Raw genomic sequence first — 27,687 nt, 5'->3', positions numbered from 1 at the left:
ATATTTAAATTTATTTCTGATACTTTGGAATCATCCCTAAAAGCCTTCTCTCTCCCCACATCCAAATCAACTTTAGACTTTTACCTCAGAAATATTTTGTGAATCTACTTTTTTCCTTCACCACTACTAAGTTCCCTTTATATAAACTATTGTCCTTTATTAACCATACCATCCAATAACTGCTTAACTTCTTAATTTACAGCCAATGCTTAACACCCTTCAAATGGCTATTCACTGTTCTCAGAAAAAGTCAAAATTCCTTAAGAGGCCCTCCTTGACCTGGTCCCTAAAGCTGGCATCTCCAGCTTTATCTTAGACTATGTTCCCTTTTGTTCTCTCTATTCTAGCCACATTTGCCTTATTTCAGATCCTTTTACTTGGTATATTCTTTTCCATAGAAAGGCTTCTGCCTGTGTTATTCATATTGAGCAGTCTGCTTTTCCCTCCCTTCTCACTTTAGCCCCAACTTATTCTTCAGACCTTGGCTTAAATGCCACTTCCTCAAAGGGAAGCCTCTCCTGACCTGACAGATTTCTACTTCAGGAACTTACGGCACCCTGGAACCACTCTTCCACTATTTAATGCTTATAATCTTTCCTCAATATTGTAAAAGCAAATTGTCAAATCCAAACATATTTGAATGTGATCTCCTGTAATATGAAACTAAAATAGCATTGGAGCTCTGTATAGTAATGTAAAAACTTAAAGTATGGAAGCCTTTCTTAATATATGAATGTTTGAATTAAAAGATAGTAATGGGAGAGTTGACCAAAAAAAAAAAATACTCCACAAGGGCATAAAGTTTTGTTTTTAATCACTACAGTAGTCTTAGCACCAAGCACTATACAAAGCACATGATAGGTACTTCGTAATTTGCTCAAGGAATAATGAAGAAAGAAGACAGAAATAGAGAGCCATTCAGTGGCAACTAGAGAAAGAGTGTGATTGTTGGTACTTTTAAAGGTAAGAAGTGAATATATTCAGTGGAGGAGGCAGAGAGGTTGTAAATACAAGAGATAAGGGAAAGTCAGTGTGATAAGATTCCTGAGAAGACAAGAGAGGCTGCAATTCAAAGTTTAGGTGGAGAGATTGATCTTAGGGAAAAGAAAGGAAGGATGAAAGAATGGATACAGATATATAAAAGTTTGGTTTGTTTTGTAGCAGGAAGTTTAGAAATTCTGGCTTCTATTTTTTTTCATGAAGTGAAAAAGCAAGGTAATGAACAAAGGGGTGTGACAGTCTAAGATTATGGACTTCATATATTTATTACCAGTTCAATGCAGAAAATATGCACCAGGCACTTTTTCTGTGTAAAGCATAGTGCTAAGAATTTTGAAGGATATGAAGAAAAATAAAAGCTGATCTTTGTCTTCAATGGAGCTTACAAATTAGATAGGAAAGTAAACTATAAAGAAGTAACTATAATTACAATTAGATATGATAGGTACAATAAAATAGCCATAGCAGCTCAAGAGAAAGAACACTATCCCTTGGTAAAAAATAAAAGGAGAATGTATTAGGCAAACACAAAGTGGCAGAACTGCATAGAAATGACAAGATTTGGTTGGAATTTAGAATGTGTAAGGGAGTAATAGTAAAAATCATGTAAGAAGGGAATATCTGAAAACGATGGTTGAGAACGCTAAATGTCAAACTCAGGAGTTTGGACTTTATTTTGTAATACATGGAAAGCCAGAAGTTTCTCAGGGTAGGAACACAAAAAAGGTGGCAAGAATTCATGGAAGAACTATACAGAACAGATCTTCATGATCCAGACAACCACAATGGTGTGATCACTCACCTAGAGCCAGACACCCTGAGTCTGAAGTCAAGTGGGCCTAAGGAAGCATCACTACGAACAAAGCTAGTGGAGGTGGTAGAATTCCAGGTGAGCTATTTCAAGTCCTAGAAGATGATATTGTTAAAGTGCTGCACTCAATATGCCAGCAAATTTGGAAAATTCAGCAGTGGCCACAGGACTGGAAAAGGTCAGTTTTCATTCCAATCCCAAAGAAAGGCAATGTCACAGAATGTTTAAACTACGGCACAATTGCACTCATCTCACACACTAGCAAAGTAATGCTCAAAATTCTCCAAGTGAGGCTTCAACAGTATGTGAACGAGAACTTCCAGAAGTTCAAACTGGATTTAGAAAAGGCAGAGGAACCAGAGATCAAATTGCCAACATCTGCTGGATCGTAGAAAAAGAGAGTTCCAGGAACTCTGCTTTATTGACTACACCAAAGCCTTTGACTGTGTGGATCACAACACACTGTGGAAAATCCTTAAAGAGATGGAAATACCAGACCACTTGACCTGCCTCCTGAGAAATCTGTAGGCAGGTCAAGAAGCAACAGTTAGAACTGGACATGGAACAACAGACTGGCTCCAAATTGAGAAAGGAGTACGTCAAGGCTGTATATTGTCACCCTACTTATTTAACTTATATGCAGAGTACATTATGCGAAATGCCGGGCTAGATGAAGCACAAGCTGGAATCAAGATTGCCAGGAAAAATATCAATAACCTCCGATATGCATATGATACCATCCTTATGGCAGAAATTGAAGAGGAACTGAGGAGCCTCTTGATGAAAGTGAAAGAGAAGAGTGAAAAAGCTGGCTTAGAACTCAATAGTCAGAAAATGAAGATCATGGCATCCAGTCCTATCATGGGTCCCCTCCAGTCCCATCACCTCATGGCAAATAGATGGGGAAACAATGGAAACAGTGACAGACTTTATTTTGAGGGCTCCAAAATCACTGCAGATGATGATTGCAGGCATGAAATTAAAATATGCTTGTTCCTTGGAAGAAAAGCTACAACTGACCTAGACAGCATATTAAAAAGCAGAGACATTACTTTGCCAACAAAGATCCATCTAGTCAAAGCTATGGTTTTTCCAGTAGTCATGTATGGATGGGAGACCATAAAGAAAACTGAGCACCAAAGAATTGATGCTTCTGAACTGTGGTGTTGGAGAAGACTCTTGAGAGTCCCTTGGATTGCAAGGAGATCCAACCAGTCAATCCTAAAGGAAATCAACCCTGAATATTCATTGGAAGGACTGATGCTGAAGCTCCAATACTTTGGATACCTGATTAGAACGGACACATTGGAAAAGACCCTGATGCTGGGAAAGACGGAAGGCAGGAGGAGAAGGGGACGACAGAGGAGATGTTTAGATGGCATCACCAACTCAATGGACATGAATTTGAGCAGGCTCCAGGAGCTGGGGATGGACAGGGAAGCCTGGTGTGCTGCAGTCCCTGGGTTGCAAAGAGTCGGACACGACAGTGACTGAACTGAACTGAACATAATGAATACTGTCCTTTATAATTATTAATCCTGCAGCAATGTACAGGTTGGACTGGAAAGAGAGAGAATGAAATTAAGAGTGTAGAAAGATTAGTTAGAAGATCTGAAATGGCACATGTCAGAATTAATGATAGTGTTAATGGGAATGGGGAAGAATACAGAAGATACTGAAGCGGATATAACAGGATTTGATAAAAGACAATAAAACTCAAAGACAATAAAAGTTATGAGCCTTTTACAATTTATAAGAATGGTGACACTTAATACAAATGAGAAGCATCATAGACAACAAATTTTCAGATATTATTTTGAAAATGGAAGACAATAACTTTCATTTTTTCACATAATGTTTAAGGTGCTTAAAGGACACTTTTGTTGAAAGGTTCAGCAAGAAGCTGGAAATGTTAAGTCTGGAACTCAAGAGAAGAGAAAGATGCCCTCATGCAAAATGATTACAAGTCACTTGAAGGCAAAAATCTGGGACATCCCGGGTGGTCCAGTGGATAAGACTCCAAGCTTCCAATGCATGCGGTTCAGGTTCCATCCCTGGTTGGGGAACCAAGATGCCACATACTGTACCTAAGCCCACATGCCACAACTAGAGAAGCCTGCACACCACAGTGAAGACCCACAGCAGCCTAAATAAATAAACATTTAAAAATGGGCAAAAATCTGTGTATATATTTTTTCTGACACTAAGTGCAGTATCTGGCAGGTAGTAGGTGCTGAACAAATGCTGGATGAATTTAACTGAATTTGGGAATCATTCATATAAACATAATTGTTAAGGCAGATGAAAGTATTAGGGGAGAAAATATAGAAATGAATAGATGAATGTTACACAAGGGGTTAGTTAGAAAAGGGACAAGAGAGGAGCTAAAAGGAAGAGTCAGGAGAAAAGAACAGTATCAAGATAGAGCAATATCATAGAGTTCAGGGAGAAGAACGTTACAGGAAGAAAAGAATAATCAGCAGTGTCAAATACTGAAAGAGGTCTAGATGGCTAAGGACTGAGAGAGACCAAATTTGATGATTATGTGAAATTTTGCGATCTTTGAAAAAGCAGTTTCAAGACAAAACTAACAAGTTGGGATACTGAGAGACCAAACTGAAAGGATAAATAAGTTCATTTATTAAAAAAAAAAACACAAGATTACGGTCTAGGTTATGAAGAGTTTTCCAAAGAGACTTATTATTTTGGGTATTTCTTGATTATGTTATGAATGACCACAGTAAAGGAGTTGCTCCAATTTAATGTCTCAAGCTGCTAACCAGGCTTCAGCATAGTGCTACTAGCAAAGTAGGGAAGGATTTAGATACAATTAAATTATCTTTTGGAAAAGTATTCAAGATATTTTACCTATTTCCACCTCGGTAAGATAGTTATCAATCTTCTTAAGTGTGTTGTCCATCTCATTTATCCTTTTATGAAGTTTCTCTCTCTCACTCTAAACACACAATATCATAGACTGTCAAGTTAAACCTCAAAACAAAACATTATAACATTATAAACAGTTCAAACTGCTAACATAACTGCTACATCTAATTTATGATCAAGCAAATCTTTTTGTTTGCTTGTTGTTATTTTTGTTTTGGCCCCGTGCAGTGGAAGTGCAGAGTCTTAACCACTGGATCACCAGGGAAGTCCCATGAACAGGCAAATCTAAAAGATCAAAACTTCTAGTCTTGTCTTAAAAAAAGTTTTTTAAGCATACATAACAGATTAATATTAATTCATATTTTATACTTTATTTTAGATTTCTATTAATATATATAACTTAGAGTTTATAAAAATGATCTATGGTCAAATAAATTTGGGAAACACTGTTCAAATAGAATTATAGCATTTTTTCTTTTTAGACCAAAAAAAAAAAAAAATTCTGACCTTAGACTTTAATATGTTAGCTATTATATTTCTCCAAAAGGGGGACACTGTATGTAACACTTTTCAGACTTATTTGCCAATGAAAATTTTTTTATGTAGGACCTTTCTTCAAGGATGATAATTTCGGAAAATCTATTTTTTTAAAATACACATACACATGCATAGCTGAGTATGGACTATGAGGAAGATAATACCAGAGCACAGATCTTCCTTAGCAAAGGAAGATCATAATTCTATATTGTTTTATTTCAATATATATAATTTGAGACGAGACATATGCCAGGATTTACTACTTTTGTTAAACTGAACCTCACTTCTTATGAACAATTTTAAGTTTTTGCCCAACTCTCATTCACATGTCTCCTAAGGAACATTCTTCATATTCTACAATCACTATAAAGTAATTTTAATAGATCTTTCTAAGCTCTTAACAGTCTCAAATTACCTGAGCTGACTGCACCAGCTTGCTGTATAAAGCCACTTTTCCTTGGTGAGTGAAGACTTTAGTCATCTTGGTAAAACGTGATTTTATTTTGTTCAAGTAAATTCCAAAGGCCTTCAGCTGTAAAGTCAAAGATTACACTGCATTAAAACAAACGAGTTAGAAAAGGCAAAAGGTCTGGGAAGGCTGGTTCAGCTGCTATGTGCTAAGATTTGCCCATCCTAGACTATGATTCCTAAGGCTTCTTATTTGCAAATTTAATTTCACTTAATAGCTTAAGTCCAGAACCAAAGATTTCAACTTTGATTCCAGTTGAATAATTCCAGTACAAAATTAATTTATATTACAAATTAGAAAATGACAGGTTCTTAGTTAATAAAACTTCAATCAGGGCAAATATAAAATGAGTTGCTTATTTAATCAATTAAAGTCTATCTCTTCCCTATCTAAATCTAAGTGAAAAGCAAACAAGAAGGGAACTCTAAATTTCAAACGTATTTCATATATTAAATTGATCATGTAAGAAATGTAAGATTCTATACTAACAATCATTCATGTATAATAAAATCCTACTGACATATTATATCTGAGAAGTAAACTAAAGAACTCACCACTAATTATCAAGTGTGAGTATGTGTATGTATTTGTGTGTGAGTGCTTAGTCGCTCAGTTGTGTCCTACTCTTTGTGACCCCATGGACTGTAGCCCTCCAGGCTCTACTGCCCATGGAGATTCTCCAGACAAGAATACAAGAATGGGTTGCCATGCCCTCCTCCAGGGGATCTTCCCGACCCAGGAACTGAAGCGAGGTCTCCTGCATGGCAGATAGATTCTTTACCAGCTGAGCTACCAGTGAAGTCCAATTATCAAGTAACAGGTACTAATTTCACAATAAACACTGTAATGTCTATAGTGATTCCCATTCAGAAAATAAGACAAAAGTACCTCCTCATCAGAGCAGTGTTTCATTTTTTCCCACAGGTTCCTATTTATATCAGTCAACAGTTTATCTTGGTTTAGTGCAGAAAGCTTTAATCTAAATAGAGAAAAGTTAATTAGCACAGAGTTCAGAAGTCAACCCGAATGATTCAATTTAGATCTACAGGCATACTTAATTTTTCCTAGGTCTTTTCTACATAAAGAGGGGAATTCACTCAGGAATAGTGGCCCGTCTGACTATTTCAACACTTGTAGAACAGTTCAAGAATGTTATGATTCAAAAAGATTTCCCTCCCAAATAGAATTCTCATCTCAAGGCATCAACTTGTTTCAAAATGAAAATACTGTTTTGGTCAAGAAGCTTATTCGGTTAATGAATACACTGTTCAATAAAGTTCTTGGTGAAATGAAAAATATGTCTTTTATTTTTACTTAAAACCAAACAAACTTTTTGGTCAACTCAATATGTTGCTTATAAAGAATCCTTTAAGGGCTTGTGAATGCATAATTGTTGGAAAGTTGTAGTTCTTTACCAGCTGAGCCACAAGGGAAGCCCTTTAAAACTATAATTCCCTTTAATTTATTTTTATTTACTGAGGTAACACTGGTTTAAGACACTGGTTTAAAACACTGGTTATATGTTTCATGTGTACATTATCTTTTGACATCTATGTACACTACAGTGTGTTTACCACCAAAAGTTTTAAAACTACATGATGCTTAAAAGATTACTTCATTTCTTTTCTGTTTGTTAGATTGGTTCAAATTCAGTTTGACAGTTCTAGATAAGTATGATATAAACACTGCCTTGAGTTGTAAGTTTTGGTTTACCTGTGAAAATCTAGATATACCTAATTTGTAAATTAGTCTGCTGCATCTACTTACACCAAACCACTGAGCTACAGTCTTGATTAAAACCATGTTCTTTTATAAAGCAAACTAAGAGCAAGTGTGATAAAACTATAAACCCAAAGGCAATCTTACTTTTAGGCACTATATAAATCTCTAAAGGGTACTATCTTCTTTTAAACATGTTCTTTTGGAATTTATGATATCATAATCTAATAATTATTGCTTATAAGGACCTCTGTTGTTGTTGTTTAATCACCAAGTCATGTTCAACTCTTTTGTGACCCCAAGGCTATAGCCTGCCAGGCTCCTTTGTCCATGGAATTTTCCAGGAAAGAATACTGGAGCAGGTTGCTATTTCCTTCTCCAGGGGATCTTCCCCACCCAGGGATTAAACCTGAATCTCCTGCTTGGTAGGTGGATTCTTTACAACTGAGCCACCTGGGAATCCCTATTAAGGACATACTCTTTGCTAAGAATGGCATGCAAACTTATATATACTACTTCTACTGCTCATTATATACACTACTTCTACACTACTAAGTAGGTATTATTAACCTCAATTGATGAATGTGGAAATGAAGGTTAAATAACTTACATAAGTAGCCAAGAGTTGAACTTCCATCTGACTACAAACCTGAAATTCTTTCCCATATACTATATATACTGCCAATTAATGCGGTCAGCTTTTCTTATGCCAGTGTTATTCTAATCAAAATCTTGTCACACAGATTATTCACCCATCCAACAAAACACACAAAAAATGGAAACTTTCATACTCTTCAATCTTCCGGCAAAGAACTTCACAATCTTCTTTATAAATCTGTATCTTGGGTCGGTAAACATATTGACTTAACATCAGGTCTTCCAGAGTAGGTGATGTGTTTACAGCAAACTGGAAAAAAAAAAATCCCTTAAAACTGGTATTTTGAGGACCAAACCACGTGCAAGGACTGTTAAGAGTCTCAAAACAGTGCTTGAGACATGAGTGCTTACTTTTACAAGTTCTACAAAGGAAAAATGGAAAACTTTAAATTCATATACCTAGTAAGCTACAGTTGGAATTTGAAATAAAGTCTCTGACATCAAAGTCCATTTCCCACTGATATTTAGAGGAACTGTGGAAGTTCCACACATAGGCTTAAAAATGATTTGAAAATGTTTATGCATTATTTGCACAAACACCTCAATAAACTTGGGTGGGAGAGAGAAATGGTTATACATTGTGTTTGAAGGATAACTGCTTTGCAGAATTTTGTTGTTTTTTGTCAAACCTCAACATGAATCAGCCATGGGTATACATATATCCCTCCCTTTTGAACCTCTCTTTCATCTCCCGCCCTATCCCACCCCTCTAGATTGATACAGAGACCCTGTTTGAATTTTACACATTGTTTTAAAACTATCAATATCTGAAAATTAAAACTTATAAAAAACCTCTTTATTGAAAGAAAAAAAAAAAGATGCCAGTTTCTAAGATTATTCTTTTCTATTCTCATTCACTAGCCCTGATCCTTACTTCTATCCCAGGTTGAACTCAGACTTTTCTGGCATACATAAAATGAAGCAGTAAAAATCTGGTTATTTTTTTAAATGTCTTATAATGTCTTTTGGACATTTTTAAAAACGTCTTATAGCTCTAACCCAATGACTTTCTGATGTCCCTAATGCAGTGTTGGAAAAACCAAGTTAGCCTATTACATATAAAATCCAAAGAAAACACTACAAATGTCCATTATTCATAGGCCGTGTGGCACAGAATAAGTCATTTTAGCATTCTAGGTTTTGGCCTCATCTATAAAATGGGCACAATATTGACCAACCTCTTAAGATCAAAGTAAAAGTTTTTTAAAAAGGTACCAAAGCTCAGGGCCTGCTAAATAATCTAACAAACTTTAGTTTCCTCTCATGCTCTCCTTTCAGTTGATAAATTAAAAGGAAATACAAATGAGGTTTTAATTTCATTTCTCCATCTGTAACTAGTTTTCTAACATGTTGTTAAAGTGCAAAAAGGTGCTAAAGGCAATGATTACTGATGATGACTCTCTTTCTTAAAAAGTAGTTTTAAGGCTAAATTTATAAAGAAAAATCAAAGCTCTATACTTCTCAAAGAAATCAGGCCTCCTTGGGAACATGGCTGACTGTCTTTCATATAGGAGCCAAATACTTAATAAAAGATTTTTTTTTTTACATAAGTATTTGGACATAATATGAAAAAATGAAGAAAATCATGATATCACTACTTTACAACTCTTAATAAATTGCTAGATCTAGATAATGATAACTTAATGGTGATCATCACCAGACATTAACTCCTGATGGAAGGACAAGTATAAAGAAAACTTGCAAAACAAAAACATGTCATCTGATAAAGCCTCTGCTGATTTACAGAAAATACAAAGGACAGGAGGACACGTTAAAACTAAAGTTAGGGTATGAAAAATGGGCAAAACACATACTTAGCAGAGTATGGAAAAACCTGGTTTCCTCCAAAAAAAAAAGAGGGAGAGAGAAGGGAGATCGGGGGACAGAGGGTTATTGAAGGGGACCTTATACTTTAAAATATAATTAAGAAAGAGCTATCAATCTCATTTGGGTTGCAATTTAACAAACTGGAAAATAATGCAGACAATCAGGGAAATATAATACTGACTGAATAATTAATCACTTAAAGATAAGATTATCATATTTGGACATAGTTTAAAGAGTCCTCATCTTTTCAGGGATACATACTGAAATACAGATAAATTAATGATACCTGGGATTTCCTTCAAAATAACAGGATGGGGAGGTAGGGAAATATAGAGACAAGGATTGATAATTTTTCTTCAAGTCTTTATTGAATTTGTTACAACATTGCTTCTGTTCTATGTTTTTGTTTTTTGGCCCTGAGGCACGTGGGATCTTAGCTCCCCAATGAGGGAACAAACTTGTACTCCCTGCATTGGAAGGCGAAGTCTTAACCACTGGACTACCAGGGAAGTCCCAGAAGTTGATAATTTTTGAAGTTTGGTGATAGATACATGAGAAGTTCATTAAACTATTATTTACTTTTGTATATGTTTGAAAATTCCTATAACATCTAAGTTTTCTTTCTTTAAAGAGTAAGGTTTCTCTTGAACCTTCATAACCACAAAGTGAAACACAGGACTAAGTTCCCAGAGATTCACCAGGAATGCCAAATGCAAAGGATATCAGGCTTATGCACTGTGCATACAACTGAATGCAATTGCCTATGCTGTAATGCAATACATGGGTTAAACTGCTGCTCCTTGATTCCAGGACTACATGCACAAGTCACTCCCTTCCCTTGCTTTATCTATTTTGATTAAGTGTCCAGTTTATGCACTATCAGCTCTTAGATATTTCAGGCCTGGTAAGGGTAACTTAAATGCAGAGTACATCATGAGAAACGGTGGGCTGGAAGAAGCACAAGCTGGAATCACGAATGCCGGGAGAAATATCAATAACCTCAGATATGCAGATGACACTACCCTTATGGCAGAAAGTGAAGAGGAACTACAAAGCCTCTTGATGAAAGTGAAAGAGGAGAGTGAAATTGTTGGCTTAAAGCTCAACATTCAGAAAACGAAGATCATGGGATCTGGTCCCAGCACTTCATGGGAAATAGATGGGGAAACAGTGGAAACAGTGTCAGACTTTATTTTTTGGGGCTCCAAAATCACTGCAGATGGTGACTGCAGCCATGAAATTAAAAGACACTTACCCCTTGGAAGAAAAGTTATGACCAACCTAGATAGCATATTGAAAAGCAGAGACATTACTTTGCCAACAAAGGTCCGTCTAGTCAAGGCTATGGTTTTTCCAGTGGTCATGTATGTATGTGAGAGTTGGACTGTGAAGAAAGCTGAGCACCGAAGAATTGATGCTTTTGAAATGTGGTGTTGGAGAAGACTCTTGAGAGTCCCATGGACTGCAAGGAGATCCAACCAGTCCATTCTGAAGGAGATCAGCCCTGGGTGTTCTTTGGAAGGAATGATGCTAAAGCTGAAACTCCAGTACTTTGGCCATCTCATGCGAAGAGTTGACTCACTGGAAAAGACTCTGATGCTGGGAGGGATTGGGGCAGGAGGAGAAGGGGATGACAGAGGATGAGATGGCTGGATGGCATCACCAACTCGAAGGACGTGAGTCTGGGTGAACTCCAGGAGTTGGTGATAGACAGGGAGGCCTGGTGTGCTGCGATTCATGGGGTCTCAAAGAGTCGGACATGACTGAGCAACTGAACTGAACTAAGGGTACCTGCAATAGTTCCACAACTGCACTGAAAGGGAGTATTTTGGTATGAAACACTCCTTGGGCATGCAGGAGGTCATGGGGCACTAACATAGAAACTTTTTTTCCCCTCTCAGTTTTATTGAGATATAATTGACATACAGCACTGTATCAGTTTAAGCTTTACAGCATAATGATTTGACTTACATACATCATGAAATGATTATCACAAGTTTAATGAATATCTATCACATGGAACAACAGACATGGAACCATCCAAATCGGGAACCAGTACATCAAGGCTGTATACTGTTGCCCGGCTTATTTAACATATATGCAGAGTACATCATGTGAAATGCCGGGCTGGATGAAGCACAAGCTGGAATTAAGATTGCAGGGAGAAATATCAATAACCTCATTTATGCAGATGACCACCCTTATGGCAGAAAGTGAAGAAGAACTAAAGAGACTCTTGATGAAGGTGAAAGAGGAGAGTGAAAAAGTTAGCTGAAAACTCAACATTCAGAAAACTAAGATCACGGCATCTGGGCCCATCACTTCATGGCAAATAGATGGGGAAATAATGGAAACAGTGAGAGATTTTTTTGGGGGGGTGGGCTCCAAAATCACCGTAGATAGTGACTACAGCCATGAAATTAAAAGATGCTTGTTTCTTGGAAGAAAAGCTATGACCAACCCAGACAGCATATTAAAAAGCAAAGACATTACCTTGCCAATAAAGTCTGTTTAGTCAAAGCTATGGCTTTTCCAGTAGTCATGTATGGATATAAGAGTTGGACTATAAAGAAAGCTGCAACCAGAAGAATTGATGCTTTTGAACTATGGTGTTGGAGAATACTCTTGAGAATCACTTGGACTGTAACCAGATCCAACCAGTCCATCCTAAAGAAAATCAGTCCTGAATATTAATTGGAAGGACTGATGCTGAAGCTGAAACTCCAATACTTTGGCCACCTGAGGCGAAGAACTGACTCATTGGAAAAGACCCTGATGCTGTGAAAGACTGAAGGCAGGAGGAGAAGGGGATGACAGAGGATGAGATAGTTGAATGGCATCACCAACTGGATGGACATGAGTTTGAGTAAGCTCCAGGAGTTGGTGATGGACAGGGAAGTCTGGTGTGCTGCAGTCCCTGGGTTGCAAAGAGTCGGACATGACTGAGTGACTGAACTGACTGAATGATCACCTCATACAGATACAAAATTGAAGAAATAGAAAAAAATTTTCCTTGTGATGAGAACTCTTAGTATTTACTCTCTTAACAACTTTCATATAAAACATACTACTGTATTAATTGTATTTATCATGTTGTACTTTACATCCCTAGTGCTTATTTATCTTGTAATTGGAAGTTTGTACCTTTTAACTGCCTTGATCCAATTCCCCCTCTCCTCATCCCATTGGTAAACCACAAATCTGATCTCATTTTTTATGAGTTTGTTTGTTTTTGAAATATAACTGACCTACAATACTATGTTATTAGTTCTTCTTACACAATATAGCAATATGGCATCTGTACATAGTATCTTTAGCTGGTCCTACCAGCTGAACTCCTACAATTGCACACACACATGAGTGCCAAACATACATCTCCCTGTCTGCCTCAAGAATGCCTCCCCAGTTCCACCCTAGAGGAGACTCATGGTCATCTAACTCCTGTAACAGATGCCCATAGTTGTGAACCTCCTTTTCCACAGCCCATACATTACCCATTTCTTTGGCCCTTCTCTACTTTGGGATTTTTTTTTTAAATACTTTTTTTGGCTGCACCACATAGCATGTGTGATCTTAGTTCCCCAACCAGACATGGAACTTGTGCCTCCTGCACTGGAAGCATGGAGTCTTAAATACTGGACTGCCAGGGAAGTCCCTACTTCGGGATTTTTAAATTTCTTTCCCGCGATAGCATGAACTCTTCTTACCATCTTTTTTTTTTTTTTTTTTTAACTGAAGTATAGTTGATTTGTCTTACCCTCTTGATGGTTCTTTCCCAGATACATTTCCCTAACACTGCCTTTCCTGACCTCTACAAAGCCTAAGACCAAAGGGGAAGAGTCATACTAATTCATACTAATATTCCCTTGATTCATCCCTCAAAGATTAGCTTCCCAGATATCCTCCACTGTTCTACCCTGCCAGCAACCTTTCTGTTCCTACGCTTCCCCTTTGCTTTCTCTGGCCCCTGGCACTGTTTCTGCATTTCCCAAGACTCTACATAACATACCTAGACACTTTTCTATCTCCCATCTGCAGCTGAGGCAAGGGGATTCTACAGGGAAGGGACACTACTATGGTGATGAGAATAATGAGGTTGGGGACCCAAAAGATGCATGAGTATCTTTCTCCTTTCTATCTTTGATTTACTTTTCACCTTTAGATATCAATGCTCCTGTAATTGATTTCTTTCTAAACAGCTTTATTGAGATTTAATTTACACACCATATAGTTCACTAAGTATGCAATTAAATGATTTATAAAATATATTCACAAGGTTGTGCAACATCATCACCAGCTAATTTTAGAGCACTTTCCTCTAAAAGAAACCTTGTACCCATTAGCTGTCATTCCTTCCTCCTTCACCCCTACCTTAGCCTCAGGTAACCACTAATCAGTTCACTTTTTGGCTATTATGAATAATGTTCATGTACCAGTTTTTGTGTAGAGGTACATATTCAATTCTCTTAGGTAAATACCTAGAATTGGAATTGGTGGATCATATAATAGTTCTGTTTAACTTTTTGAGGAAATAGGCTACACCATTTTACAAGTCTACCAGCAATGTATGAAAATTCCAGCCTCTTCACATCCTTGCCAGCAGTTGTTATTTTGTCATTTTGGCTACAGGCATCCTAGTGGGTGTGAAGTGGTAACTTATTTTAATTTGTACTTCCTTTATCACTATTTTGCTAATTGGCCATTCATATATCTTCTTTGGAGAAACGTCTATTTTGATCCTTTGATATTTTTAATTGGGTTATCTTTTTTTTTTTTAATTCTTTTTATTTATTTGGCTGCACTGGGTCTTAGTTGCAGCACATGGGTTTCAGTTCCCTGACCAGGGATTTAACCCAGGCCCCCTGAGTTGGGAGCGCTGAGCTGTAGCCACTGGACCACCAGGGAAGTCCCCAATTGGGTTATTTTTTTGAGTTGTAAGAGTGCTTTAAATATTCTGGATACAAGGCTAAGTTGTATGATTTTCAAATGTTTTCTCCTGTTCTGTGGGTTGTGTTTGCCCTTTCTTGATGGTATCATTTGCAGCACACAAGTTTTAAATTTTGATGAAGTCCAATTTTTAATTTTGGCACTTGTGCCTTGGTGTTGTATAGGATTGATTTTTTTAATGTACAATGTGAAGTATGGATCAAGGTTCATTTTTTTTCCTGTAGATAGCCAACTGATTCAACACCATTTATAGGAAAGGCCACTATTCTACAGGGGCATCTTTGTCATAAACCAAATAGTCATAAATGTGTGGGTCTCTTCTTTGAAAGTTAGAAGTCATCTGGTCCTAGTGACAATTTTAATGGTAAATTGCAAACTAAAAATTTCAATGGTGGGAATTTCCTGGTTGTCCAGTGGTTAGGACTCCTCACTTTCATGGCAAAGGGTGTGAGTTCAATCCCTGGTCAGGGAACTAAGATCCTGCAAGTCAGGTGGTGTACCCAAAACAAATAGTCAATGGTAGTTAATCAGAGTTATCCAGTTCTTGGGTTAATTTTGGTAATTTTTGTATTATGACAAAATTTGTATTTGGTATTTTTGTAAATTTGGTATTTTTCTAAAAAATCATCTAGGTCTTAAAAGTTGTCATCACAGTTGAAGGATTAAAAAAAATTCTTTTTATCTTTCTTTTAATCTGTGGATGTGTCTTTCTCAATTATATGTATTTTAGCTTTCTCTCTCCCCCCTTTTTTTTAGATTTATTTTTGGCTGTGTTGTGTTTTTGCTGCTGCACACAGGCTTTCTCTAGATGTCGAGTATGGGCTTCTCATTGCACTGGCTTCCTTCTCTTGTTGGGAAGCACAGGCTCAAGGTTAATGGGCTTCAGTAGCTGTAGTACATGGGCTCAGCAGTTATGGTTCATGGGCTCTAGAGTACTGGCTAGAGTAGTGCATGGCAGAGTAGTTGCATCGCAGGGGCTCCGTTGTCCTGAGGCACATGGGATCTTCCCAGACCAGGGATTGAACCGGTGTCCATTGCATTGCAAGGGGGATTCTTATATACTGGATCACAGGGAGAAGCCTTCCTTTGACTTAATTAAGCTCTTTAAGAGTTTTTTTAATTGTGTTTTCAAAGTACCAGTTTTTATTTTATTAGCTGCATTGCACTAATAAATGAAGCACTAAATGCTTCATTTTAGCTCTCTGACAAGAGGTGGAACCCAAACCCTTGGCAGAGAGCACACAGAATCCTAACCACTGGACTATCAGGGAATTCCCCCAAAGTACCAATTTTTAGATCTGTTATCTTTTCTACTAGTTTTTGTTTTCTATTTTATTAATTTTCTATTTACCTGAATTCTGTCTTCCTACCTTTTTTACAGATGTCATTTTATTGTTCATTTTCCAATTTCTTAAAGTATTAAAAAGTCCTTTAGTTTTAGATTCTCTTCTATAACAGTGATATGAGGCTTTTAATTTCCTGCTAAGTGTATGTTCTGTTGTATATCCCATAGACTGTTCTCCTTTACTTTCTAAATAGTTTTGCTTTCCTCTTTGATGTGAATTATCTAGAAACATGTTTCTTAATTTCCAAGATGTTTGTGTTTTTAATAGTTCTAATTTTATTGGATTAAGATCAGATATCTATGAAGTCTCCGTTTTTCAATTTCTCATGTTTTTCTTTGTGATCAAGGGTATACCTAATTTTTGTAAATGTTCAACAGACTTAAGTTAAAAAAAATACTATGTAATTTTATATGTAAATGATATGAGTTTTCTATTAATCTTTTAAACTAAGCTTCTTGGTTGCATTATTTAAATATTCTATGATTTTAAATATTTTTTATATTGAAAAATGTTTATTAAAACCTCTGCTATACTTGGCTTTTTATAATAATAGGGGAAAGCATATGTTCAGGAAAAAGTATAAAAAACAAAACAGATGGCAAGAAATGAAAAAAAAACTCCACCTTTTCAAAATTCATATTTTTTAAAAATAAATTTTTAAGCTAACCCCAAATGTACCTTCTATAGCAAAATTTTCTGTAGGAAAATTTGCTTCCTTAGATTCTTTTTTTTGTTTTTCTAATAAACACTTGCTTCGATACAGTTTAGTAAACATATATTTTAACTGAGATGACTATTTTGCCAAGAAATTGTACTTACTTTGGCTGGAAGATTGCTCTGTCTGGGTTTCTGTATCAGAATGTGTACCTGAAGAAGTATAAAGAACTCCTTTATTGTTATTCTTCCATCTTTGAGTTTCTGAGGAAGAAAAAAAGTTTGCATGACCATTCAAGGTAAAACTTGACCATTGCTCAAACTTTGACCATTGCTCAAAGTTTGTTTTTATGAGCAATTTTGACTAGAACCACCTCTTTTGTTTCTATATTGCTTAAAGTACTTTGCATATGTGTAAATATTATTCTGATGTAGGCTATACACAAGTAGATTTCATCTAATATTATTTCTTAAGTTTATTCAGTAATAGTAAAATTGGGGGGAAAAAACAACAAAACGTAGGCCTTCCAATTGTGATTCTACTCCACATAATTGACATGTCCTGTCCTTAACAAAAAAAAAAGAGAACTAGCCTTCTGTATATTTGAAATAGTTCATAATTCAAAAAAATTAAACAAGAGAAAACAAAATGAGGAAATCAGGTGCATTTGAGAAATAGTGGCTTCCCTTGTGGCTCAGTGGTAAAGAATCCTACTAATGCAGGAGATACAGGTTCGATCCCCAATCCGAGACTATCCCACATGCTGCAAAGCAACTAAGCCCATGTTCCACAACTAATGAGCCTGTGCTCCACAGCCCACAAACCGCAACTACTGAGTCCACGTGCCACAACTACGGAAGCCTGCACATCCTAGAGCTTGTGCTCCTCAACAAGAGACAGCCACAGTGAGAAGCCCGTGCACCACAACCAGAGAGTAGCCCCTGCTTGCTACAACTAGAAAAAAGCCTGCACAAAGCAAAGATGACCCAGCACAGCCAAAAAAATATATAAATAAAATTATTTTTAAAAATGAGAAATACTTTCATACCTCCTTTAAGCTCTCTTCACAAACGGTATCTCTGAGAAACTGTGATTCTATTTGACTACCAAGGTGTGCTAAAAGTAAAGCAAATTCAAGTGATGAACAAGTTAAATTAAATTATAAACTTAGTTTTAATTATTGTTCAGGTTTATGTGTGGTTCATGCTCTTGAAGCTATCTGCTAGGATCCTTCTGGGAAGACAGTCATTTGTAGGGTAAAGTATATTAGTTTTAAGGGCTCCATATTATTTTTCTACTAATTTTAAGCTTCTTAAGAAAATCACTCTTGTAATATAACACTTCTCAATTTGTTAAAACAACTAAGAATTAAAAATAAACTAAATATTATTTTACTTATCAACTATTTATAACTCCCAAAAATCTTATACAAACTTCAAATATCTCCTAAACTGAAATACATGTATTATTAGTCAAGTAACAGATGATTTCTCTTATTTAGCCTTCATTAAAATCTTACTGCTTAAGTCCAGAGAGGTCCCATCAACCTTGACTGAATCCAGAGAACTGCTACAACTAGACGGAGTTCTGCTCAGGCTTTTTATCAATACACTGTTAGCATTTTTATCCATCTCTCCTTCAGCACGGAGATCAGAAATCTGAAATCATCAATAAAGGAACATCATAAGAGTAAAGTTATTACACTATTAATTATAATGACTAAATGCTGAATGCCAGGAGAAATACTTCTAACATAAAATTTATCTGTAATCATATAAAATACTTTAGTAAAGAATTAGAATAAGTAACAAGCAGCTTAGTAGGCTTTTAGAAGTTCAAAGTAATTTTATTTAAAAATATAATGAAATAACATTATGTATTATACTATATGAGAAAATTGTTTCTCAGCAGTATCCAGGTTATAACCAGATCCTATGAGCTACCAAATGTTGACCTATCCAGTTATTCATCTACTAGACACCAGGGTCAGGGCTACTACACTGTAGAAAACAGAAGAGAATACTGACTATACAAAATAGCCCTGTCTGGAGTACAGAGAAAAAAATTTATTTCTAGGCTTTAGTATTTCCTTCCCCAGATGACCAAGACTCCTTTGGTTGAAGTCAAATAAGTCACATGGTCCTGGTTTTACCATTTTAACTATTTTACTTTACAGACTTAAGTGTCATTTTCATCTATCTGAAACCATTTTCTATCTGCCATTTTCATCTAACTGAAATCATCTTCTAAGCTTACTTACAAACTTCTGAACAGAATTTAAACTTTGTTTCTATGAACCTATACTTTCTAATCTTTATTTCTCCACTTACAAAACTCAGTCTAAATGACAAGCCCATGAATACTGGAGTGGGTAGCCTATCCCTCCTCCAGGGAATATTCCTGACTCAGGAATCGAATTGGAGTCTCCTGCATTGCAGGAGGATTCTTTACCAGCTGAGCCACCAGGGAAGCCTGTATTCTCCCCAAGTTATCCAAATCAGTGTTTTTAAATAAACATAAAATCTTACTTCACTTTGAGGTACTGGGTTTGATCTAGGCATTCTCCCATCCTCAAAAGAAATGGACTCTCAGCTTCTACATATTTTCATTCGTCAAGAAAATTCAGTCCATCTTTTCTTTATGCAGTCTGCATAATAAATCTTTTTACCCTCCAAACATTTTAACACTGAAGATGACTTATCAAACTCCATGTACCCTGCCTAGAGATTTTTATATGCAAAGTCACAATGACAAATCATTAGAAGTGACAGAATATTTAGAATTACACAATCAATATTAATTTTTTCTACTTCCCATTTCATTTTTTGTGACCATTTGTCACTTCAAACTGTGTTTAAGTCTACCTGCTAGTCAATTAATTTCTTTAAGATTTTATACAGGAATATTTCTCCAGGCCTATAACTGGAAATAATTCCTGCTTACCTAACACTAAAATTAAAATTCAAGAATACTCATAATTTAAAAGAAGACAATCAAGAACATTTCTTAGTTCAAGACAGGGCTTACCTCCTGATCTTGTGCAGTATCACTAAACACAATTTCATTTTTTCTGATTTTTTTCTCATTCTGAATATCATCATCATCTTGTACCCAGGTTCTTTTTTGGCTATTGCAGGTTTCTTCCATTTTATTTTCAGAGGGTGAAGTCTCTTTTTGGTATGTCTCAGTCAAAGCCTTTTCCTCAGTATCTATGCTGATAGAGTCTGAGGAATTAATCTCACCAGGATATATAGGGAGATTTTCCTCATTTATATATTGAGATGGACTTAAGTTCAGTTTAGCTCTAACAATTCCAATGCCTGAATCCTTATTGGAAACCGGCTGAGTTTCTAAGTGATTTAAATCAGTTGTGTCTGCTGGAACCTGCTTCAGATCATCAATACCAGTGACACTACAATTTCTTTTGTTTGGCAATCTGGGCAAAAATATTCCCAAAGAACATCTCCTCATTTTATCTTTTACAGTTGTCATTAATGGTACAGAGGTGGCTTCAGCTCCATTATGTGGAATGTTATTTTCTTCATCTTTATCATCTTTAGCACTGCTAGACACTGTGTTAACATTATGTGCTTCTGTAGCTTGCACTATACTCATATCACGGTGTGCCTTATTTACTAATTCAAGCAACTGTTCTGGAGAAGGTGGTAAATGAACTGGTTGGAAATCTAAAAATTCTTCAGTTTTTCCATTTAAGTTATTCAGATTTGGTTTGACACTACTACAAGTTGCAACACTGGATGCAATCACAGGATCTGATGCTTCTCGAGGATTGATAAGAGTTTGAATAACTTGCTTAGTCAAGGCTGAGTTATTGTGGAAATCTATAGCTGTATTACATTTAGCTGTTTGAATATTTTTCTTTGGTTCTTTTTTATAGGCCATAGTAAACTGTTTCCCATTATAGAGCATTGTGGAATTGTTTTCACATGTGGGTTCAGAGGAATTTCCTCCAACAATATTTAAATTATTTCCAGCTTTAGACAATATTGCTTCATCTTTATTGACACTATTCTGTCCTTGTTGAGGTAATGGAGGTAGTTGGGTTAACAGATGATGCTGAGAAACATCATCAACAAAGGTCTTCTTTAAACTGTGTTCTGCCTTATCAACAGAGGGCTCCACTTGATCCCTTGGAAGCTTAAAAGACACTGGCTTTGAGTTAAGTTTAGCCATCTTCCCTGAATCTTCACCATATACTAAAGTTTCATTTGATATTAGACTTGGGGGCTCCTTAATTAGATCTTGATCTTTTAGCACTTTTGGGGCACAATGTAACTGTCCTTGGGTATTGGTTTGAACGACTTTTTCCTTCTCTAACAAGCAAGGAACAGAATGAGACAGTCCCTCAGATTTCAAATCATCATCACTGGCTGAATTGTTTGCATAAGGAAGATCATTTTGCACTGGGCAATGACTGGCTTTTAAATCTTCATCTTTATCATGTAAGGACAAGACATTCTTTTCCAAATTACCAAAAAAGGAAGTAACATTAGGTAAACAGGAATAATTATCACCACATCCACAAATAGCAGTTGCAGGACTACCTGTAAAATCCACATTTCTTCTATCTGTACTATTTAACTGACAGCTTTCAATTTTGGCTTTTTCCAATGTATAGGCCTGGCCTACAACTTTCATGACTTCTTCCTCCACAGAAGTGCTATGGAATTTGACATCTGTCTCACCTTGACCCCCAGACAATGTATTAGTAGGAACAAAGGGTATCACATTATGCTTTTGCTCACTGTGAAGAACGATTTTGTTTTCTACAGCCAGTGCTTGTTTTTTAGTGACTTCTTGAATAGAATTACCATCTTGTGGAAAAGAAACACCCAAGGTTTTTCTTTTTGCTATTCCAAATGCAGGGCACTCTTGAAGTATTTTCTCTGTGGCTTGACAATCAATGAGAACAGTGTGTGACTTAGTAACTTCCAGATCACTGTGATTATCTACAAACATAACAGTTTTGTCTGTAGTCCTAGTGGTTATTTTATCTGGTGAGAGAGGTTTATATTCTAAGGCAGTCGTGTGACTTCTGGTGATCTCCATGTCATCCTGTCCACAGGTATACAAAACCGTATTAGAAGTTCCTTCCAAAGGCACCAAATGGGAGTCCTCTCTATCTTCCAGGACACTTTTGTTATTTATTTCCACTGTACAACACTGGAGGACATCCATATCATTTTTATCATTCTTTGAAAATGCAATGGTCGTGTCATTTTTGAGTCTAAGGCTTTTCCTTCTCTGATTTTTGCCTGATAGAGGTTCATTCAGCAATATAGGCTTTTGTACATTTCTGTCATTTTTCCAAATGGTTGATTTAGACACTTCCGTGTTATCAGCTATAAATGCTTCAGCTTTCTCTAAAGGACCATGATTAGACCATTTCCCTGGTAGTGTCAGCTGGCTGACTTTTGCGACTGAATGATCCCTTTTGACATTTTGCTGGAAAAAAACACTCTCTTCAGTAGAAGTAGGGGAAACTTTTGATTTTTCTAGGCTTTTTCTTTTGGATAGTTCAAAGTCAGGTCTATCTGGAAGCACAGTTCTCTCCTTTGTTTGGCAGTCAATGAAAACAGTATGGGACTTTGTCATTTCTAGTTCATCATGATTATCTACAAACACTACAGTTTTGTCCACAGGCCTAGTAGTTGTTTTATCTGGTGAGACAGTTTTACATTCTATTGCAGTTGTGTGACTTCTGGTGACCTCCATGTCATCTTGCCCACATGCATACAAAACAGTGTTAGAATTTCCTGCCAAAGGCACCAAACGGGAATCATGTTCATCTAGTAAAGGTCTATGATTTATTTCCACTGTACAACTCTTGGTGATATCCATATCATTCTCATTTCCCTCTGAAAATACAACAGTCTTATCAACTTTTAGCCTGCCAAGACTTTTTCTTCCACAAATTTTGACGTCTTGTTTTTCATTCAGAATTCCAGATTTCTGTACATTTTTGTCTTCCAACACATCCATGATACCATTAGAAATAAACACTCCCATTTTTTCTATAGGACTTTCATTACATTTTTTAACTTTTACAGCTTTCTGTCTGTTTACTGTTGATAACTGGCTATTAGTGTTTTCTAAATTAGTCTTACTTAGTTCTAGTACTTCAGAAGGACCAAATCCAGTAATGACAGTGTGACTGTTGGTTAGATCCATATCTTCTTCCTTCTCTGAACAAATAACTTTCTTGTCAGAACAGTCAGGAATGGGATTACCTAAACATTTCCTTAGTGGCTCAGGCAGTTTAGAATTCTGGCCTAGTACAGATTTTACTGTTTGACTGTTAACAACATTATGATTTCTCATGGCAGGCCATCCTCTTGATGAAAATAATGGCTTTGAAGTAGGAAACAAAGCTTGCTCACATGAAATTGTATTTCTGTTATTTCCCAGTGGTACCTGTTTGTCAAGATCTTCACGAGAGTATACTATATTATGTTTTGTTGCTACGTCCTGGTTAGTATCAGGTGACTGAGGAGAATCTTTATCAAGAAAGGGTGAAATCTTCAAAACTTGACTTTTTTCTTTGTCCCAGGTATTAGCTGGGATGTTCTTAGATATTATGTTTTGTTGTTGGGATAGGTCAATATGATCTTTCGTCATTTTTTCCCATTCATCTGAAAGGCTTTTGCTGTGAGAGTGAGATTTACTGGTATTTTCAGATGTCAGATCATAAGATGGAAGAGGAAACTGACTTCCTAAATTAACTGTGTGACTTTTAGTCAAATCCATATCTTCATCCATGAAGATTTCAGTCCTTTTGTCAGTCAATGAAACAAATAAAGGATTTTCCGGGCTCTGCTGTAATCTTTCCTTAGATACAAGAGGAACGGAGTGACAATTTACATTTATGTCCCAATTCTCTGACACAATTATGTGATTTTGGATCATCATTTCTTTTTCAGATACTGGTGCAGTTGCTTTCTGTACATTTGTCTGAACTTGTTTAAAAATTTGATTATCGATTTTAACTGTGTGACTCTTGGTAATGTCCATGCTATCTTCTCCTGAATAAACAGTTTTCTCTCCGAGAAGAGAGCTGCCATCTGGATTGGGATACATTTTAGAATAATTATTGTCATGCTTTACCAAATTTTTCTCCTCTCTCATACTTGAGTGACACTTGGTCAGTTCCATGACATCATTACAACTAGAATAGAAAAATGTCTTATCATCTTGCATAACTGGACCAGAATATTTAGATTCTGGGATCGTGGCCAATGGTCTGATATTCTGGTTGGTAGCCTGTGTGCCTGTTTGAATTTCTGTCCCTGTAATATGACTTCTGATCATATGTATGTTACCTTCAGGGTTTAAGGAAAGGTCTTGAAAAGCATCATTCGGTTTATCCTTAAAGACTGTCTTCTGTTCTAGTGCTTTAGTTTCATAACAGGTTGAAACATCCATCATGACATCCTGAGTTTGATTTTCTATTTCAGGCAGATTATCTGCTGAAGGTAACTTCTGTACAGTGTGGCTAATTGTCAAGTCCATGAAGTCATTGCCATAAACTGTAATATCATCACCTTTAAATTCCCTTAAGCTGGCCTCACTGGATGTGGGAACAAAAGTCTGAATATTGGTTGTATGACACTGGGTAAAATTCATTCCATCATCTTGTTCTCTAAAGAGTCTAGTCATATTCCTGGTATTTTCATCTACACCAAGAGATACATGCATTTGATGTACAGAAGTGGTCTTATTTGCTTCTTTGGAATGAATAGGCATCTCAGAATTTTCTTTATCAGGTCCTGTAAAAGGAAAAGCATTTGATTTTCCTATTTTCAATCTTTTTATGAAGTCATTAAAATTTATCTTCTTTTCTGAAGAAGTGTTTTGATCTACGGAAAAATTTAATTCTTTCTTCATTCTTGAATCTTCAGTGTGGAGTTTTAAGTTAGCCAGAAACGATGTAGTATCTATCTTGGTGGACTTTTCACTTTTGGTACAATCTAAAAGGCCTTTGGTGATCATCACAGTATGACTTGCTGTCAGGTCCATCTGGTTTTCATCTGAAAAGATGACTGTTTGGTCATTTGCATGTTTCCTTTCATGGCTGTATTCTGTCATTGAAATCTACAGCAAAAGCAAAATGTAAGGGATCAAATAAAGTGCAAACTTCTAAAAGGGTATTTTATAACATGTGCTATATAGAAAGATTATATAGGCAATCCTAAATGATGGTTTCATGATACATTGGTTTGTGTGAATCAATGGTGTGGTGAGTAGCATGTAATTTATTATTAAAATGTTTTTCTAAAGTCTATGAATACTTGCAGTTTTTGAAGGTTAATTATAATTAACCATTAACTAAAAAATGAAAAGACTGACAATACCAAATGTAACTGAAATGAAAATTATATTAGATAGGTCATTCTCATTCTAAGTAAAAAAAAAAATTAGAAGGAATAAGCGCATGATGGCTAAATTATAGTACACTCTAAGTTCTTGGGGGTTGAGTTTTCTTTGAATGCAGTGGTTTTACTTGTAAAGACATGGTCTAACACTGCTACTCAAAGTATGGTCTGTGGACCAGTGCATTACTGTCACCTGGGAGAGATGTATAGAAGTTCAGGACCTATCCCAGATCTAGGGGATAAGAATCTATATTTTAACCAAATTCTTAGATTATTCATATGTCTCATAAAGTTTGAGAATTTCTGATATAATTAACATATTTCTGTATTATTTAAACTGGAAGTGATTTAACTATACTTAGTTAATTGGGAGATAGTGAAGGACAGGGAAGCCTGGTGTGCTGCAGTTCATGGGGTCGCAAAGTGTTGGACACGATGTAGCGACTGAACAACAAGTTAACTGGAAAGGTAGGTAGCTTTTCCAGTCTATGTTGGTTCATTCTGGTAAGTAATTTCTAAATCATGTCATTAACACTAAATTTTTTGTGTTTTAAACTATCAAACAAAATTAAAATATGAAGGCATTTGAATGAACTCATACCTCTCTCTGGGGCATCTGGGTCTGAATGGGAGCACAAAGCAATGTGTTCATTCCTATTGAGTAAAAAGAAAAACTATAGTCATGACAAATGTATATATCACAAAGAGCCTGATTTTTCTATTCATAGGAGTTTCATTAGCTACAAGTATTTACTAAGTTTTTTCGGTTACTAAGTCTTTTGTAAAGACTTAGGTATTAAATTTTACTGAGACTTTCAAATTGTCCCACTTTAGAAACAGACAGATCAGTGATTACTGTATTCTCTGCATACTGAAATTTTAGAATGTGGTAGAAATTTTTAAAGGTTGGATTCTAAAGATGGAAAGTATGGATTAATTTTTTTCCTCCTTCAAGTCTCCATTTTTATTTTCTGGATAGTAGAAGTTACACACTAAAGAGTACCAACTGCTAAGACTGAAATGTTAGGGTAACATTTTTATTTAAAAAAATGTATTTATTTGGCTACACTGGGTCTTAGTTATGGCACACATGATCTTCGTTGCAGCATGTGGGACCTGATTTCCTGACTAGAGATGAAACATAGGCCTCCTGCATTGCAAACATGGAGTCTTAGCCCCTGGAGCACCAAGGAAGTCCCTGTTAGGGTAAGATTTTGAGCATCTTTTATTCTATGCTAAGGAATCTAGATGTTCCCAGATGAGATGTGCACTTTATAAAAATAATTCAAGAGAAGAAAATAGATTCAAGAGAAGATGAACCAATGAGGAAGCTAGAAAATAGATTCAAGAGAAGATGAACCAATGAGGAAGCTACTCTAATAGTTCAGATGTAGCACTGTAGAGAGTTGAACTTGTGTTAGGGCAACAGACAGTAAGAACAGAAATAAGAGATTAGATTTAAGACACTTTAGAACTGAAATATAAAGTTTTGGGGACAAACTGGACTTTGGAAACAAGGAAGTGACTGAAGATGCTATAATAAAACAAGAAATGTATCTAAAAATACTTAGGTTTAAGACAAATCTTTAGAATATTTTCAATAGTTATGGCAACCCTGACTGAATATAATGAAGTGATGATGGGCTTTTTATTAAAGCCTTATTTACATATCAAGCTTGCATTCTTGTCATTTATTTAACAAATATTGATTCAGAACATATATATGCCCCAAAACTCAACTATATGCCAAAGCACAAAAAAACAAGACCAAGTTTCTGGACTCAAAGAATTTCTAGATTAATAAAAGAGCCAAAAATAAATACCTAAAATACAATATGATAAATTCTACAATAGACTGAAAAATAAAAAGGGTATTTTGAGAGCACACATCAGAGTAACTAACTGCTTGGTTTTGATAGAGAAGGCTCAATTTAAGCCAGGACCACTTAATGTATGGTGTCAGTCTGTGAACTGCTTAATATCAATTAATTTAATATAAGGAGCTTGCAGCCACTGTAAAATTCGTTAGTAAAGCTTTACTAAGAAAAAAAAAGTCACTAACTAAACAGTAGCTTACTACCATAGTGCAAGTTCCTTTCTTATTATGGACTATAACAGTTGTGGACTGGCTACTTTGAATGGCACTTAAGTTAAGCTAAGGGAAAACCTAAATTAAGTGAAAGATGAGAAGACTGTTAGACAAACTGGATTAGGAAGATCTCTTTAGGTAAAGGAAACAGCATTTACAAATGGACACAGTCAGAAAAAAGACCATATGGGAAAATGCAAGTAGTTATTCATGGGCCAGAGCAAAATATGCCTGTAAAGGGCCTGAGATAAAGTTGGAGAAAAAGACAAGTGAAATTATAAAAGGCTTTCTAAGTTTATGCTAAGGAGTATGGGTTTTATCCTGTAAGCAAAATAGTGTCTTTTGAACAATT

General features: G+C 36.0%; 1 protein-coding gene across 1 annotated transcript in view; it reads right to left on the bottom strand.

The window, feature by feature from the left end:
* Positions 1–27,687, bottom strand: part of KNL1 (kinetochore scaffold 1) — a 63,236-nt gene that overhangs the window by 8,120 nt on the left and 27,429 nt on the right. Inside the window, 9 exon segments of the mRNA XM_002690821.7 lie at positions 4,679–4,766; positions 5,649–5,765; positions 6,591–6,681; positions 8,213–8,328; positions 17,018–17,116; positions 17,902–17,969; positions 18,373–18,511; positions 19,881–24,965; positions 25,848–25,900. Of these exon segments, the coding sequence (XP_002690867.5) occupies positions 4,679–4,766; positions 5,649–5,765; positions 6,591–6,681; positions 8,213–8,328; positions 17,018–17,116; positions 17,902–17,969; positions 18,373–18,511; positions 19,881–24,965; positions 25,848–25,900 (5,856 nt within the window).

The sequence above is a fragment of the Bos taurus genome, chromosome 10, assembly GCF_002263795.3.
Source record: "Bos taurus isolate L1 Dominette 01449 registration number 42190680 breed Hereford chromosome 10, ARS-UCD2.0, whole genome shotgun sequence".
Classification (NCBI taxonomy): Eukaryota; Metazoa; Chordata; class Mammalia; order Artiodactyla; family Bovidae; genus Bos; species Bos taurus.
The sequence above is the reverse complement of the archived record's forward strand: the minus strand, read 5'-3'. Positions and strand labels throughout refer to the sequence as shown.